The sequence below is a fragment of the Sinocyclocheilus anshuiensis genome, unplaced genomic scaffold, assembly GCF_001515605.1.
Source record: "Sinocyclocheilus anshuiensis isolate Anshui unplaced genomic scaffold, SAMN03320099.WGS_v1.1 scaffold930, whole genome shotgun sequence".
NCBI classification, from domain to species: Eukaryota; Metazoa; Chordata; class Actinopteri; order Cypriniformes; family Cyprinidae; genus Sinocyclocheilus; species Sinocyclocheilus anshuiensis.
Genome location: NW_015539900.1, coordinates 349837 through 367177, shown reverse-complemented (window position 1 = coordinate 367177; position 17341 = coordinate 349837). Strand labels below are relative to the sequence as shown.

At 38.5% G+C, this 17341-nt stretch overlaps 1 protein-coding gene across 1 annotated transcript; it reads right to left on the bottom strand.

Annotated features, from left to right (window-relative positions):
* Positions 1–6713: 6713 nt before the first annotated feature.
* Positions 6714–7647, bottom strand: LOC107686074 (pancreas transcription factor 1 subunit alpha). Its single transcript, XM_016482909.1, has 2 exons — positions 6994–7647; positions 6714–6916 (listed from the first exon to the last, which is right to left on the bottom strand). Exons 1-2 carry the CDS (start codon positions 7586–7588, stop codon positions 6714–6716), a joined length of 798 nt encoding a protein of 265 aa, XP_016338395.1. The 5' UTR covers positions 7589–7647.
* Between the last annotated feature and the right edge of the window lie 9694 nt (positions 7648–17341).

Genomic DNA, 17341 nt, shown 5'->3' with positions numbered 1-17341 from the left:
CTATAAGATGTCAGATATATATCATTAGCTAAAACAATCTCAGCAGGGGGTATCGCACTAAAGATGTTTGCTACTTTCACAGGGTTTCAGGCTCAGGTTGTAAAACAACAAAGTGGAATTTTAGCTGAACTCCAGAAATTAATTAGTTTCATTAGTTGGTGGATAAATGGCGATGGCTGGTGTGTTGGATTCCAGCAGAGTTTCACCATAGAGGGTTAATGGGAGTCTGGCCTGGAAGCTTTCCCAGCTCTGGCCCAAGGCCATTTCAGCCAATCACTCTAACCTTATGGTCAAGTTGCACTGAGCTGTGTTACACTTTTTCTTCCCCTCTGCCACAGCTATCAGTTCATTCAAAGCTGGAAAACAATTGAGGAACGGAGAATTTAAAGTTTTTCAGAGTGCCGGGGTTACCAAGGGTACTTGGATGCTTAAAAAATAAAGAAATAATAATAATTCAAGCAATTAATTAAAATAATATAGTCCATTTTTTAATCTCAGAGATTATCAAGAGATTATATATTTTTTATTTATAGATTTTATTTATTGTTTTGAGAAATTATGCATTAATGACATAAAGCTGGACGTCTTTACTCTAAATAATACCTCCCCGCTGAGAAATGCTTATAATAGGAGAAATCAGTTGGACAGCAGTGAGGTTCATGCCAGCGAACAACTGAAAGGTCTGTTTTCATAGATTTCCTTTTGTGAATATTAAAACGAGACCTGGTGAAAAATGATGCATGCTTTTACACTTTAGAAACCTGGCAACTAGGGGGAAAACCCTCTCAAGTCCATCCTGTCGAACAAAAGGCAGTCGACGCATTGTGCAAAGATGCAACGAGTTCTGCGTCCCAGGCACATGACGTGCATCATGGAAACATATTGTATCGAAATCGTTTGTGGGAGAATACCGGGGATGAAAAAGAATGGGGCGCTTTGATCCGCGCCCTGGGGTCCCGAGCTCCCCGAGTGCGCGCAGACTGACTGCAAGGCCTTATTCACTTTCAGATAGACACACTTACAAACGCCACTGAATGAAATTTGCATATTGGTAATTTATCACATTTTAGCCCGACTTTTCTGTGTCTTTGCGGAAGGTAGAAGTCTGAATAAAAAACTGGATCAATTATCAACGCGAAGCTGTTCCCTTCTCATAGGCAGAACGCTGGCTCTTTTGGAAAATTAGAAAAGTAGTTGCTGTTAGGGAAAAAAAGGAAAACTGTAACCAGTGAAAAAATAGAACCTTTTTAAGCCAAATATTACTTTTCATTTTTATCATGTAAAAAAAAAACCCAAAATAAAACACTGCTTTAAAAATATGCTACTAAAATTACTAACACAAAGTATTTGCATAATTTGCACGATTCGATCATTTATTTATGGAACTGTTGCATGCCTTGCGGAATGGAGTGTATTGATATGTTAACCGAATTTTTCAAGTTTCTAAGCCCTTATTCCTTGAAGAACTATACGAGTGTGTATTTCCTTGGCCATGGGTTCGAACAAAGCAGAAAACATTAATAAAAGTATGGGATCCAGGCATTGAAATGAAGTGACAGGCAGGGTCTGGATATCTTAGCACTGACACAAAACCGCATACGGTAACTACATGCCTGCCTTGAAATACGAGAGTTTGAATAAAGGAGCAGTAATATTTCATATGGGGCACGCAAAAGCTGGATACAATGCCCCTCATATTAAGAACAATATTCAATCCATTCTGTGGCGAACAAAGATCATAGCAAGACGTCTTTGAGGCTAATTCAGTCAAAGGCACATTTTGGCTTCCCCCGCGGTAAGGTCAGTGTCGTTGTGTATGGTCCACCAAGGGTGGTATGGGGTTCCATGGCCAAGCAAAGCCAGCTGTCCCTGGTGTAGGGCGACCAATCTGAATTGTTATTATAAAGCACCAGAGATACTATTGTGGCTAGTCGTGAACCTTGTGTTTTGAGTTTAAAGTTCAACGATTTATTTATTTTTTTGCCTAGATTACCACTACTAGGCAAATGCAAGTTTTGTACGGTCAGCTATGGCTTCTAAAGTAACTGTTTGGCTTTTTTGAGCAAATCTTCTTGAAGTTTGCTTTGACCGTGACTTGGAAAAACACCAGTAGCCTACCATTCATTGAACTGCTGTGCATCGATAAACCATCGTGATGTCATAATGTACAAAACTATTATTAAAAAATGATGATAATCACGATCTTCAGATATTAATAATAATACTTGAGGTTATAATGTTTTTTTAATGTTTAAGTATATGTATAATTTTACTTTGCATAGATGGGCTGTTAATTACAAGGTAAAAAATTATTTAGCTTACTTAGGTTTTCATTTTAGTAATTTATTAAGATTTAATGAGATACTGTAAAACATTTCTAAAGAAGCACATTAAGTGCATAAAGAATCCTCATAGAAAAAAGTGAGTCAAGAAAATAAAAATCTTAAGGCAAGTCTTGTGCTGCAAGTGGATTCAAGCTTTGGGGTGAAGAGAGGGAGGCCACCTTCAGAGGAGCAAACTCTGCCAGCTACCCATTTCGCTCTTGTTAGCCGGGCATCCCGTGCGCAAAACCCCAGCTTGCCTTGGTGATATTTTATTTTCCATGGTTCAATGTCATGGCATAAGAGTATTTTTTTCTGGAGGTAACTGGCGTCTTTTGTTACAAAGTAGAATGAGGTGCTGTCTAAGGCGGTCGTTCTCTCCTTTTATGCGCAATTGAACAATATTTTATTTTTCTTAAAAGTCTTGCACGCGTGCGCGCTTTTGTGCACTTGTTTCCCTGGATCCTGTTTGGCTGCTAAGAAGTTAAATGATTCGCAATAGACACCGGTTGCTCTGTCGAGGGTTTCGTCAGTACAAAGGCTGCTGCTTTCGCACCATATGCTTAATGGATACATAATAAAGGTAAAACGTGGTCTTTTAAAAGTTGGAAAGGTTCCCTTTATTTGATTTAGATGGAGTAGACTACGTGCGCACAAACCCAAGCGCTCCCGGGTATTGACTCGCTCTTTCTTTTCTGAGGCAGCGCAGCCACCACGTAGTGTGTTTCATTACAACATAAGCTTTTCATCACCCGGCTTTGTCCTGAATGAAAGTAATGCTGTGAATCAAAGAAATGACAATATTTTCAATCAGCTTGAAGGTCCAAGAGAAGGGCTCTCAAGCTTGGCAAAAATCAGGCACATCATTAATCATGTCACCCCGCACCTGAGGTCCTGGCATGCAAAGTGTACAAACCTATTCTTATTAACCTTAATTATTCAAAAACGACACAATGGCTGAAATAGAGCAGGTTGAAGTCTGTTTATTGGTCGTAAATGTCTGTCTGAAGATCTCCAAGGCTCTTTGTTAGGCCCGCGCGGAGACCGCGCTTCTCCTTTCAGACATGAGTAGCCTTGGACTTTTCAGTTTTCAATCGTAACATCTGCTTAATCGTACGGATCAAAATATGGAGACACCAAACATATGCAATGGAGGATTTGTTAAATCCGGGTAATGAGTTATTAACAAGACGAAACAATGGAGCAGGATGGTGAGGGCCTTATGTTAACGGAGTCGCTTGACGAAGCGCCTCGCATTACCCTTCCCTCTAAACCGAGCGCCAGGTGATGGCGGGGAAATCAATGTGCTTAGAAGGCAGCACTCGGCTCCTTTTTCTGCAAGTGAAAAATTGGTGGACATAAATTTAATGGCTTGATCAAGACACAGCAATGCGTCTATTGCCCGTTGACTTGGACGACAAAACAATACTGTCGGCTGACTCGCGTTGGCGCCCTAAATCCGGGTGGATCATTGAAAATGTGTTTTATTATAACGCACGTCATGCTTTACTGTTCCCATATTGTGTCAACACAAAGGCTAATGGTACATTAAAGACAAGACAACCATGCCAACACGTCTTGGAGACGTTGTAGACGGAGACGGGCCTCCCTCTTTGCTTGTTTTAAGCAGCTGCTGTCCAGGACCCAGGCGCACAAAAAGAACAAGTTTGAAATACCAGGTGCATCGAAGAGAAACTCGACAGGGACGGAGATGTTAAAGTCCTAGCAATAAAGATATCATGGCAATTATCTGCAGACTCAGCACCGTGTAAAACTAGGGGCGCCTGGACAGCCTGTACTTTGGCAACAAAGTCCCCCTACCCGGGGTGCGTGATGAGCCTGGCTTTCTCCAGCACCTGTTAGCCTGTGCCCTCCCGAGGTAATATTTTTGGGCAAATAATTAGTGATATATTTGTTACACTGAGGATCAGGCTGTACCCCCGGGACGCGACTCGGACATGGGGGATTTAGTAGGCTTTAAAGAGTTTGGGTACAGGGGAATCAACTGGTGTTTGTTCAAGCTGGCAGCTGGCACCCCGATGCACTGTTGCCATGCACTAATGAAAATGCACTAGACTCAAAGATTTTCAGTCTTATCCTCCATATTTTTTGCAGGGGATAATCCGAATATGAACAGATTTAACGCTTATGAGAATCTTGATAGGCGTCGTTCCCAGTTTAGTGCGCATCCTAAGATTGTTGACACCGTGCGTAATCGTTTCACTTTCTTTAATAATTAGGTGTGGACTACATGGGGCTCAAAAATGTATGACGGCGACAGCAGATTTATTTTGCTAAAATTTCACAGCGCAAAATATGTCTGCTTTAACGCACGCAGAACATGACTAAAACGTTGACAAACGCTACATTTAAAATCACATTTTTATACAGTTATCAATTCTGTTTGTTTGTAGCTTGTTGTTAATGAAATGTCCACGACTGGGCAAAAACAACATGAGATCGCCCTGTAGCGTACCGGCTCGCGCAACAAGTAGGCTATTCTAATTCGTGTTCCGCACAACATAATTTTCTACCCACGGGCATCCACAGTCGCGGACTTCCCAAAAGAGTCTGTGGGACGTTGGAACACATAGGCTAATAACGGGAATAAACCTGACAAGCAATAAATGGTCGCCTTTTAAGCTTTGCCAAGCCAAAACCCCTAAGTGACAAAACAGAAACCTGAAAAGATCCAGTGCATCAGCCTTTTTCTTCCGCTCCATCGGCGCTCTTCCAAAAGATGCTTTAAGGGTTTTGTACTGTGCCTGTTTTCAAACACTCTCTTTCACTAGCGTGATGTGCCAAAATACAATGATAGCAGCATTTTTGTCTTCCCTTAATCAAATTGAAATGTTACCACGGGCAAATAGTTGAAATCGCCATAAGACGTCTGGGGTCCTTTATCTTAGTTAAGTCTGACTTGGTAACATTTGACTTTCTAATGAGCATAATGGGATTACATGGTTTTAGTCCTGCGCCCTGGATAGCAGAAATCAACGCGTTTAATGAGGCGCTAATACATGGAAAGGTTGGATTATGTCGATCAGTTAAGATTTCGTTTAATTCATTAGGGACGTTCACAATAGAGTTTGTGAAATATTGCTGACACTAATTAAATAGTCATCTCCGCATAATAAACTTACATGATAACAACTAACAAAATGGGGAAATAAATACATTGGTAAGTAGTAAACATTAGTTAATAATAACAAACATATAATTATGTAATACAATAATAATATTTCCACTAATGATATGATTGTACACAATGTATTGATAATGTGATATAATGAGCAAGCAATAACAAACATTACATTATAAACAACTGAGATGTTAAAAATGATTATTAAATAAATACCTGTGATTCCAGTCTCAGTCTATCCATGATATAAGCTTCCAGTCGCTCTTCATGAGTTTACTTTGGACATGTGGACATGGGCATGTGTTTGGGCTACCTCTTAATAACTGCGAGAGCTGACGTAGAGACAACTGGGTACATAGAACACAAGTGGATACCACGGGAAAATTTTGCCTTGGAGCACCTGCAGTGTACCCAGGCCAACTGCCCAAGGCAAAGGAAACGTCATGCCTCTTTTACCAATTTGGAGCCACACTTTAAAACATACTCCTTCCTCTCCTGTTTCGTTATTTATTTATTTTTCACCCAAACTGTCAGAGTCACAGCAAGGGTCCGTCAGATTTCCATAATGATAAATAGTGACATCTTTCAGCTGTCGTTCTACACTATATCCAGGGCTTCACACCTCACATTAAAGTATCTATTCAGAAATCACGTTTTAGTTACAGCTAATCGCACGATTTGACTCTATTCATAGGCAAAGAATAAAAGATGACCTGTCTACAAGATATATCGTCATATACTGACGCTATACTGTTGTACAATTCGAATTTTATATACCATGTGGTGCATGTTTGCCAAAATTAATTTAATTTTGGATCATTTTGATATTTTAAACTATTGTTGAGTTTTGAGGAAACAAACAAACAATAGTAATGTCCATATGGTCCTAGGAATTGCTTTATATCGGCCTGTTGTGGGTACATTGAAAGATTCGAACAGATGAGAGTGAGATATTAGACAAATGTATTGAGTCATCATACCAGTATAAATATAGACGATTTTCGTGTTTCGTTTGTATAAAAATAGGCTTTGTTTGACATACAATCCGTATTAAATTAGAAAAATATATTACAGCACAAACAATTAAATACGAGACAAAATGATTGCCAGTGGCCTTATCTTCAATTCAGACTAAATAGCTGAAATAGTAACAGATAGTAACAATAATACATTACAAATAAACAAAACATGGATATATCCATACAATTCAGTTGTACACAATGTGTATACAGAATAATAATAGCACTGCCTTAGGAAATAAAGTTAAAGGGGGGTTCATTCTCAATGTTGTTGATGGATGATTTTAAGTGCATCTTTCGTGGGTCCTCTGGTGTCCAAACTTTCGCTGTCCTAATGATGTTCTGATCTTTTAACTGCTTCTCATCAGTCCATGACAGAGAGTGTCCGGCGAGAGGAGGCAAACCGTAGTCTGGGTCATTTGGAGATGGGGATCCTGGAAAAAACGGGAGAGAGTTGTTTAATAATAATAATATTAATAATAATGAAATAATACAATAATGGTATACATACTTGTTCCTCTGTGGCAAATGATGACCTTTTTAGGTTGGTTTAAAGTATCATTGTGTGGGTTCCGGATCGGCATGTCGGACTGCACAAGTTCTGCAAGGAAGTTTATGTAGCCGATTGCCAGACGTAATGTGTCAACTTTCGAAAGTCTCTTCTCGTATGGTAGAGTAGGAATGTGAGATCGCAGTCCCTCGAAAGCATCGTTAATGGACTGCATCCTCCGTCGCTCCCGGACGTTGGCAGCTTGACGCAACTGTTGCATCTCCGCTTCGGATCGCATGCGCCTCCGCCTCTTCAGCAACGGACCGTCTCTGTGAGGGGACAGTTCCGAGGTGCTGTCAGCGCATCCGTACGAGAAAGTCGAAGACGACGAGGAAAAAGAGAAGTTGCCAACGTCACAATAATCTCCGTCCTGTGATATCCGACTGTCCTTATAATATTCTTGGATTTGATTGGTGAGGAAATCGACGTCCTCATCCAAAAAGTCGTCTGTGTCCAAGTGGTCCCTCGACGAGTGGTCCGTGAATAAGTCATCGTCGTCGAAATAAGGGGAGGAGAAGGAGTCCAAGCCTGTGAATGGATCCAACACAGTGTCCATTTTTTGTGCTGTGTTGGTGTTGCCCTGTAACAACAATCGCCGACTCTTCGATCTTTCCTCTTGATGCTCAAGAGTTGGTTCAGTTTGAAAGGCGGCACGCGAGGACTCTTATAACTACATCCATAGTCGCGTGCCATTGACCGTAAGCGCCAACCAATCAGCGCTAAGCATCCCCAGCGCCCGCAGCTGAGGCAGCTCACCTTAGGATAAGGCCACCCCCCCCAGTACGCGCCCCCTGAGCCCAAAACACCGAGACAGGACATGGTCCTAAATTGTTGACAAAGCGACTGCCTATATTGACAACTGTATCAGAAATCGTGTCTCAGTCGAACCTTAATAAATGACCAGAATAAATAAAACCATTGTTCTTATATTTTTGTTTTTAAATCATTTTTATATCTTTTACATATAATTTAATCGACATAAATGACAGAAATATGTGATTTTACTGCACACTAAATTTTATAATAAAAAATAAATAAGGAAACCCACATGTGCATTTATAAAACTGCAATGCACGAATATTTTAAATTAATTTCCTTAAAATATACTTAATATGCATGCCATCATGCACTCTCAGGAAAAAAGTGCAAAAGCCGTCACTGGTCTTGTACTCTTTCAAAAGGTAGTAAAATGACCCATGTATGAAAAATAAAGGTTCCAAAAGGAGGTTTTCGCATCTATGCCATAAGAACAATTTTGGGTTCCCCAAAAGAACCTTTCAGTAAACAATTCTTGTTTTTGCACCTTTTGTGCAATGAAAAGGTTCCATTGATGTTAAAGGTTCTTCATGAAACCATACATGCCATTAAGAGCCTTTATTTTAAAGATGTAGCCTACCTTTAAGGTACTAATATACACCCGTTTAGGGTAAATAAACGTGTTATTTAACCGTTAATAAACCATTGGAAAAGGTACCACCCCAGTGACAGCTTTTGTACCTTTTTTTTCTGAAAGTCTATTAATTTTCCAAAAGTATTACAGTTATTGTGTGAATTGTCTAATTTCTCAGTTCCTCTGCTGTTCAACGAACAGACAGACACGTAACAGCAGTTAAAGGACACGCTGCGCTCTCTTAATTATTGACGCTTAATGTTAGTTTTGTCCTTCCGTTTGTCTTTCCACCATTAACGGTGACTGGATAAAGTGCACACAGTTATCACATGTAATTAAGGGGTCAGAGAGGTAGGTAGGCCTACTGTTGACCCTGTCACCTTGAGGCTCCTCTTAAAGCAGGTAACCATTCAAGCGCTCACCATTCGCGTGCGCAAAGCCCCTTCCATCAGCCTCTTAATTATCGAGACGTGCAGCTATGTTAAAGCCCCATTGGTTGTCCACGAGGTCCATACAATACAGCACAAACATTTGTGTATGAGTGATGTCAGTGAAAGGAGCTGTCATTTAAGAGGCAGAAAGGGTAAAGAATAGGTCTCTCATCAATCATGGGCTGTGGGATGCCAGGCCGCACGTTTGTATCGAAGCAGTGGACGCTCGCCTGTCCAAGAAACAATCAAAAGAATAAGGCAAGAGCTTCAGCGCTTCAGCGCTAAAGCGGGGGCGTTTGCAGCTTTCAGTACGAACAACCTATAGTCACTCTAAACGACCAATTCTATAACAATACGTGTTCAGGCGGAAAAAAAACTGAATGGCAAAACAAACATAAAAATGACTCTCACTGAGCTACCTACATTAAGAGAAACGCTATTTGAAAGACATCTGCAGAACGCTAACTTAAATCACTGTCTCTTAGTTTTGTAAAAAGAAAAAAAAAGTTTGGTTTCCATTTTAAAACTCAAATATTCAAATCTATTGATTCAGTGAAAGATGTCAGTGTAATTTATATAGAGGGTTTTACAAGTCAATGGGCGGCTTTTCAGAAAAAAAGCGGTATAGGCTACTCTAAAATATAAATGTGTATCTTATTTATCCCTATATGGTACATAATAAAAGTTTAAAGGTACATAATAGTATTTAAAACGTGCATATAGCAACTGAAATGTACATCTTTTGAAAAGCACCTTTTGAAATGGTATCGCCACATTGACAGCTGAGAATTTTGAATATTGTGTCCATTAATATTATGAAAAAAGATGCATGTCTGTAAATTTTTTTCATGCTCCTAACAGCTTTATTATTCATAAATTTTAAAAAGTGAGAGAACAATAGATTAGCTATAAATCATTAAGCCTACGTAAAAGAAAAAAAAATTGTAGGAAAAAGTAGGTAAACCCTGCATTCAAACCTCAATGTTAATTTTCCTGAAATTATTTTTAAACCGTTTAAAATAGATTTATTATAAATACCAACTAAATTGGATTTAAAATAATTATTGTAGAGTTGCAGTTGGGAGCTCCACGCGTTTGACCGACGAATTCCCATAGTGGAAGAGAGGCAGTTTTGTCCTATAAAGTAGTGCTTTAATGTTTTCTTTTCTTTTAACACGAGACATCATTATACAAGTGCTTGAATAACAAACAAGAATAAATATACCAGCAGAGAAACGACAAGCAGCGGGTATGGTTTTATTATGTAGGGGGCTGGTACTGGAATTAAGAGCAGTGTGCCTCACAGTGGTCGCCAATGAGGAGGTTTGTAAAACACCTCACAACAAATTATGCTGGTACCTGAGATGCTAACTGGTTGGAGCCCATAAACAACCCTTATTCTCTGCTATTCAAATAAAGATGGAGGGGGTCACTTTGTTAGTAAAAGGGAAAAAAGGGTCTGGTGAGTGTATGGTTGTTGCACCCCGCTGCAAGCTGCAACGCGAGGGACAATCCGTGGGAATCACACCACTTGCGCGCTCTGCACTCAAAGAGACCCACTGCCGGCACTGAATGAACAGAGCAGCCGTACAGCTTGTATGCTAAAACGCGTATTTAGAATATTAAAAAAGGTGTTGATAAATGTCTTTTTTTTTTTTGTTGTAAGAGGACTGTTAATTTAATTAATTTATTGCTTGAAAGTTTCAAAATTGACGAAGTGCAAACACACCAGAAAGCATTTCTACGTCAATATTGCGTGCATTTCAATGAATAGCTTAATGATTTTGTTTTTCATCATAACATAAATAAGAAATGCCATTTAAGGACTATTTACCCAAGAGCACAAAGTTCATGTTCAAGTGCATAACGCGCATATAAACTGCCCATGAATTGGAATGGTGCACCTGTAGTTAACTGTGGAGCGACACAAGTGGCACCTGAACGCCCACCGGTTGTTCAGCAAAGCGAGTCATTGAGACATTAAGCACAGACGGGACCGTGACCGTCACCTTTGCGCTATCAATTAAGCAATGTCACATATCTCAGCGGCCGCGGCTGCAGACCTTGGGCTGGCATGGGAATAGCAACACATGGATTTTTGAACAGATATTACAACGATGAGCATTATAAATGAGACGTCTTATTTCAGGTCATGGTGCATTACAGTTAACGAGGCGAGTAAAGGCTGCAAGCAGCAGGAAAAGACACGTCAAAAGCTTGAAAACTAAGATTTTTTTTTTTTTATTATTAATAATTATTAAAACATTAACATAATTTAATCATTATTATTATTATTATTATTATTATTATTGTTGTTGTTGTTGTTGTGTTTCAGATGCTTTAGAAACAGTTTGGATTAACGAGAGGAAAGTTTATTTAATTCTAAATACAGTGGAAATCGCTGCTAATCCGTTTAATCTCTCGTGTCAAACAGGATTAGAGAAAGGATTAGATATAAAGGCAGATTAAATGAATAAATCAATGACAATAATTGGGCTACTTAACAAGGTAATATGGGCTTGACAGTAGGTGCACCAAACCTCTTGAACCGCCAATGTTTCAGGAGACATGATTTTGACTTGGCTTCTCTGAAAGGCACTTCGTGGGCCATTTCAAAAAATATATTTTCAGCAACAAATAGCCAATAATTGTTGAAACAAAAGCCGCGCGATGTGAGTGGCATTGGTCCTCGCGTGTTGGGTAATGTAAAACGATAAAAGGCACCACACTTTGTCGACGCGCCTGTCAAGTGGCTTTCATTGTTTCCACACTTTACATTTATTGACCTGGTATTCAAAAAGACTGACTGGTAGACAACTATTGACTACAGGAGCTTTGCGTTTTCACGGCCTCTTTGAAGGGTCATAGATGTTAGGAGCGCAAGCTGCAGAACACTGGGGTTCCCTGGGAATCCAGCCACATGCGCCAGAGCAACAGGAGCAGCAACAGCGCACCGAGCGCTCGTTCTCCAGCTTGCCAGACAAATTAGAACGGCAGTCGTGGGGTGTGGAGGGATTCCTGCATTCACAGGGATGAACAAATAAAGCGTTCTTTCTTAAGTGTCACATCACACGGGGACGCATTGTCCCTTAATGTATTAAGAAAGGCAATGGTTTATTCTTCATTAGCCTATCAGCAGAAACCCAGACTCAGCATCTCAATGTAGCCTATATCTACTGTACCAACAGATATTTAATCGAATAAAAACTTCGATTAAACCCATTAAAGGAAGACTTGTATTTGATCCTAGATTAAAAGCATCAATTTCACTGATCTGGAACTGGGGAATGTAGTTGGAAGCGTAGGCTAATCATAATCCCCTCAGAAGCGTAAACAGCACCTATAAAAGTGTTACATAGTTATTATTACGTTTATCCTCGCGGAGATTAAGAGGATTATTGATTCACTACATCCTAGACTAATTGATATGTCTATCTGTGTTAATCTGAAAATATGGCTGCCCGCAGTTAGTTTTATTCCTATATCTCTTCATTATTCATCCTGCAAAATAGTGAACTACAAAGAAGTCTTACATCTCAACAACCACCGACAAGTTTAAAAATTCAAACCTGAATAATAAAACTTAAGAATATTTTCCTAAAACGTAGGCTAGGCTATAGGCCTATATCGTGAAACAAAGTCCTTAGTGCTACATAGTGGCAAGTAAAAAAAAAAGTTTCACAAACCAGCAAGCAAATGGTTTACTTTTAAGCAGAACGAATGGGAGCTGTCAGGTACAAAGGTGCTGAAGGTCCAAATTTCGCAACATTTCTATAGTTCGTCGACCACACACAAAACAGTGCTAAAATCTTGCCAAAATATGAACACTGATATGAAACAGACCTAATATAATGAGGCGAAAATTAAATACAATTATTACTAGGTAGCCTACAAATGTATTCCCTGTAAAATTTGGTCCATGACGAATTACAACCTAGTTGAAGGTTTTATTCCGTGCGACCAAACAAAACACCCAAACTGTTTAATTGTAGAAAAGTAAACAAAATGCCTTCAAAATTAGATATTTTTATTACCATTTAAAACTAACAGACATTGCAATATGCACAACAGAACATCTGACAATTTTGATAATGCATAAACAACCGCGGAGGTGTGATATTTCAAGCCAGTGAATAAACACCAAAAGAGCCAAATGTTGTATGCTACTTAATATGCGACAGGTGATTTATACGCCAAAAATACAGCAAAGTTTCACCGCGCACGGCCTTTGACGTCAACAATATATGGCCAAGATTTACCAAACGTCCAAAGTCCAAACTATACGGTTTTATATTTAGTTGCAATGTATTACCCGCATTAGAAATAGTTTTGGTCGTGACCCTCCAATTGAGAATCACTGACTGAAAGACTGATTTTTTTGTTTATTTTTTAATTCTTAAATATACAATTCCTTACGGCGATAAAGTGCGTTCATATTAATTAGTCCAAGCTCTTTTTACGATTTGACCTAGGCTATGAACATAATGAACTAAAAGAGGAAAAGACAAATATCAGTATTCATATGCAATTTAATTAATTCAAGAAAGCTATATTTATTATTTGCAAAAACGACCATCAAGCGTGCCAAACGTGCCTTTTTACTTGGTTTACACTTAACATGAAAGCGCATAATATTCAAGTCGCAGTCAGTTCTACAAGCAGCCTATTGAAATGTTGCCTTTGTGTCAAGCAACTTTATTTTACTTTTTTATTTATTTTTTGCACTAAGGCCGCATTCGTGCGATTCCCGGCAGTGACAAGGACATGGTGACCCATGTAGTGTTGTCAGAAATATTTGATCTTTTCATTTTTCAATTTGCGGCTTTCTTGCGCGTGACTGAATGAGCCCTAGTGCAAAATATTCATTCAGGCAGACACTGGTTACCTAATGATACTTTTGGGAAACAGTCAACAATTCCGAGATGATTCGTGCAATCGTTTTCAATAGGGGTCCTAATTATGTTTAATTATCAATTAATTATCATAGATGTGCTGTAGGCTACTGTATGTGGGGGCGTTGCAAGGTGCATAAGAGCAACAAGTGCTTTGTTGCTGGATCCTCAGTGACGCCTATTATAAGATAATAGTACTGTCGTATTAGCCTACATCTCAAGAACTAAGTGGAATTGCATCACAATTTGACATTACATTGCAAATTGTATGTGAATTGTATATGGCCTGATCACATAGGTCCATAGAATTCATAACACCGGTTTCCTCAGTAAGCCGCATAAAGCTATCATTCTTGTTTGTTGCGATATGAGTTATGCACAGACGATTTGAGGAATAATGAGGAATATTAGCTTTGCAAGCACCCTTCTTTCTCCACGCAGTCCATCCAGCAATAAAGTTGCTTACCTAGTCTGATTTACCTGTAAAGAATCCCACTAGTTCTCTTAAACCCCCCATCTCATGAATATGGTGCCATTGTTTATGTTGTACTGCCCGCGTCTTTGTAGGCCTACTTCTGAAATCCGTAGCCTGCCATTGGCCTAGTATTTTCTTTCGTTACAGCGCCTCCTTTTGTTCTAACTAGGTATTTGCCGCTAAACAACACCACAAGTGTGAATCCGAGTGAATTGGGACATTTTTTTCCCTAGTCTTCTCAATGGCAAAAGCGTCCCATTTGACCTGAATTCACTCCAAGGTAGCCCCGCTAAAAACTAGGCCTATAAATGTTATATATTAAAAAAAGAGCTTACATTCCACTGAGCAATATCCACAGGGCCGCTGCTGGCCAAATGGGTGCCCTAAGCAGAATAGCATTGTTGTGAAAAAAAAAACCCTACTATAAAGGGTCAAAATAGAACTTTAATAAAATATAAAACTAAATAAATAAATAGTAATTAAATTGGATTATTTATAAATGACAATTGTAGCTCTAGACAGTTACCTATGGCTATAATTGTATTAATACCGTTGTCTGATTGATTTTATAGTCTCAAGCATTCAGAAATCACAGAAAATAAAATTAATTAGTTTTACTATGATAAAACCATGGTTAATTTTGGTAAGGGTTGTGAGATTTCCTCATTTTATTGCCTCATTGTTTTTATATAATACATTTTAAGTCATGAAAACTAGAATATTAAGTCAGATGCGTTGTTGTTAGTGGTGGTGAAATTATTACCGACATTAAAACACGTTACTGAAGTCAACAGTCAAAAAAGTTTCACAGGATTATGATTATGAACGTAGTTACCTGAAAGTAATGCACGGGCTTCATCTTGTTTTTTTTTCTTCTTTTCTCTGCGCCGGACTGCGCTGATGTCTTTTCCCTGATATAGTCTAGTTGTCCATTAATTATGATGATCATTTATATTCAGCCGCAAACATGAGGTGAGAGCGAGCGCGAGCGCGGGCGCAGATGCGGGAATGGCTTGTCACTTGTGCTTATACTGCCTACACTGTGTTCATCATAAAATGCATTTTTTATAATTATATATATATATATAATACATACAGTCATAGTCAAAAATATTGGCACCCTTGGTAAATATGATCAAAGAAGGCTGTGAAAAAAAATCACAAAAATCTAACCTTTCATTGGATAATAAGAATTTAAAATGGGGGGAAATATCATATGAAATAAATGTTTTGTGCCCAGTGACCCATTTTTGTGTTGTTTTTAAGGTCTGTTTTTGGATTATTGTACGGTTGGAAGATCCAAACATGGCCCATTATAAGATTTCTAACAGAGTCAGTCACTTATTGATTTTTTATCTGTTGGTATTTGATAGAATCCATGGTGCCATGTGTCTAAACAAGATGTCCAGGACCTCCAGTAGAAATATAGGCCCACAACATCAAAAATACAGCAGTATATTTCATTGTACACATGGGGTACTTTTTATCCCTGTGTGCACCAAACCCATCTTGAGTGTTTGCTGCTAAAAAGCTCATTTTTGAGTTTCATCTGACCACAGAAGCCAGTCCCATTTGAAGTTCCAGTCGAGTCTGATAACTGAATATGCTGGAGTTTGTTTTTGGATGAGCTAGGAGAATTTTTCTTGAAACCCTCCCAAACAACATGTGGTGATGTAGGTGCTGACAATTTTTTTTAAGGTTTTCTGACCCTGAGACTCCAGCTGTGGTCTTTGGATGGTCCTTGGAGAGTCTTTAGCCACTCAAACTCTCCTCCTCACCGTGCATTAGGACGACATAGACACATGTCCTCTTCCAGGCAGATTTGTAACATTTTATGTTGATTGGAAATTCTTCATTATTGCCCTGATGGTGGAAATGGGAATTTTCACTGCTCTAGCTCTTTTCTTAAAGCCACTTCACTAATTTGTGAAGCTCAATTATCTTTTGCTGCACATCAGAAATATATTCTTTGCTTTTTCTCATTGTGATGGATGATTAAGGCAATTTGGGCTTTGTTTTCCCTCCTATTTATATTTCTGTGAAACAGGAAGCCATGGCTGGATAATTTCATGTTCATAATCACCCTGGAGTGCTCAAAATTGTGAATATGAATGGGAATATACTTCAGAGATGTTTTACTCATAAGAATTTCTAGGGGTGCCAATAATTGTGTCCAACGTGTATTTGAGAAAAACATTTATTTCATAATGATATTTCCCCCCATTTTAAATTCTTATCCAATGAAAGGTTAGATTTTTTCAAATAAAAGATCAAAAGGATTAACAATGCAGATTAATTTTCACAGCCTTCTTTGATCATATTTACCAAGGGTGCCGATATTTTTGGCCATGACTGTATGTTAATGTTTAGATTTTTATTTATGTATATGTATATGTTAATATTAATATAGAACCCAGTGTTTCTTACATCACTAAGGTTTTAAATTAATAATGATATCTAATAAATATCTTCCCATCATGACAATATTGCAAAAAATAAACCGTTTTGTGTGCATATTGTTTGTGTATTTTGTAATACATGTCAAGACAAATAAAATTTCAAGAATTTATTCTTTGTTCATCGTATGTATGCACATATAATGTTTATACATACAGTACAACATATTCACAAAATGAGGGTGGCATGACAGATCACTAAACAGAATCAGAACCGTATAAAATAAACCCTAAATAGATAAGACAAATAAATAAATAAATAATAGTATAAATCATATATATATATATATATATATATATAGGACTCATATTGTGTCTGCATGCTTACAGGAACATCCTCATCATTGTTTTCTTGTACAAACAATATAGACTAAAATAAGAACAAGGGGCTTTGATACTGTACACGAGCTCACGAGGCTACTTGACTTCAACCAACAGAAAAAAAATTAAAAGATTGTGTTAACCAATAAAATCAGGAAGCACTTTTATAGACTCTCTCTCACACACACACACACACACACACACACACACACACACAAACCTATTTACCATAAAGACACATACATTCTTTAAAACACAATCAGACTCACACCTGTGTGCACTGAACACGCAAACACGCTCACAAAAACACGCGTAAAACATCACCACTGGGAGACCCTGAATTT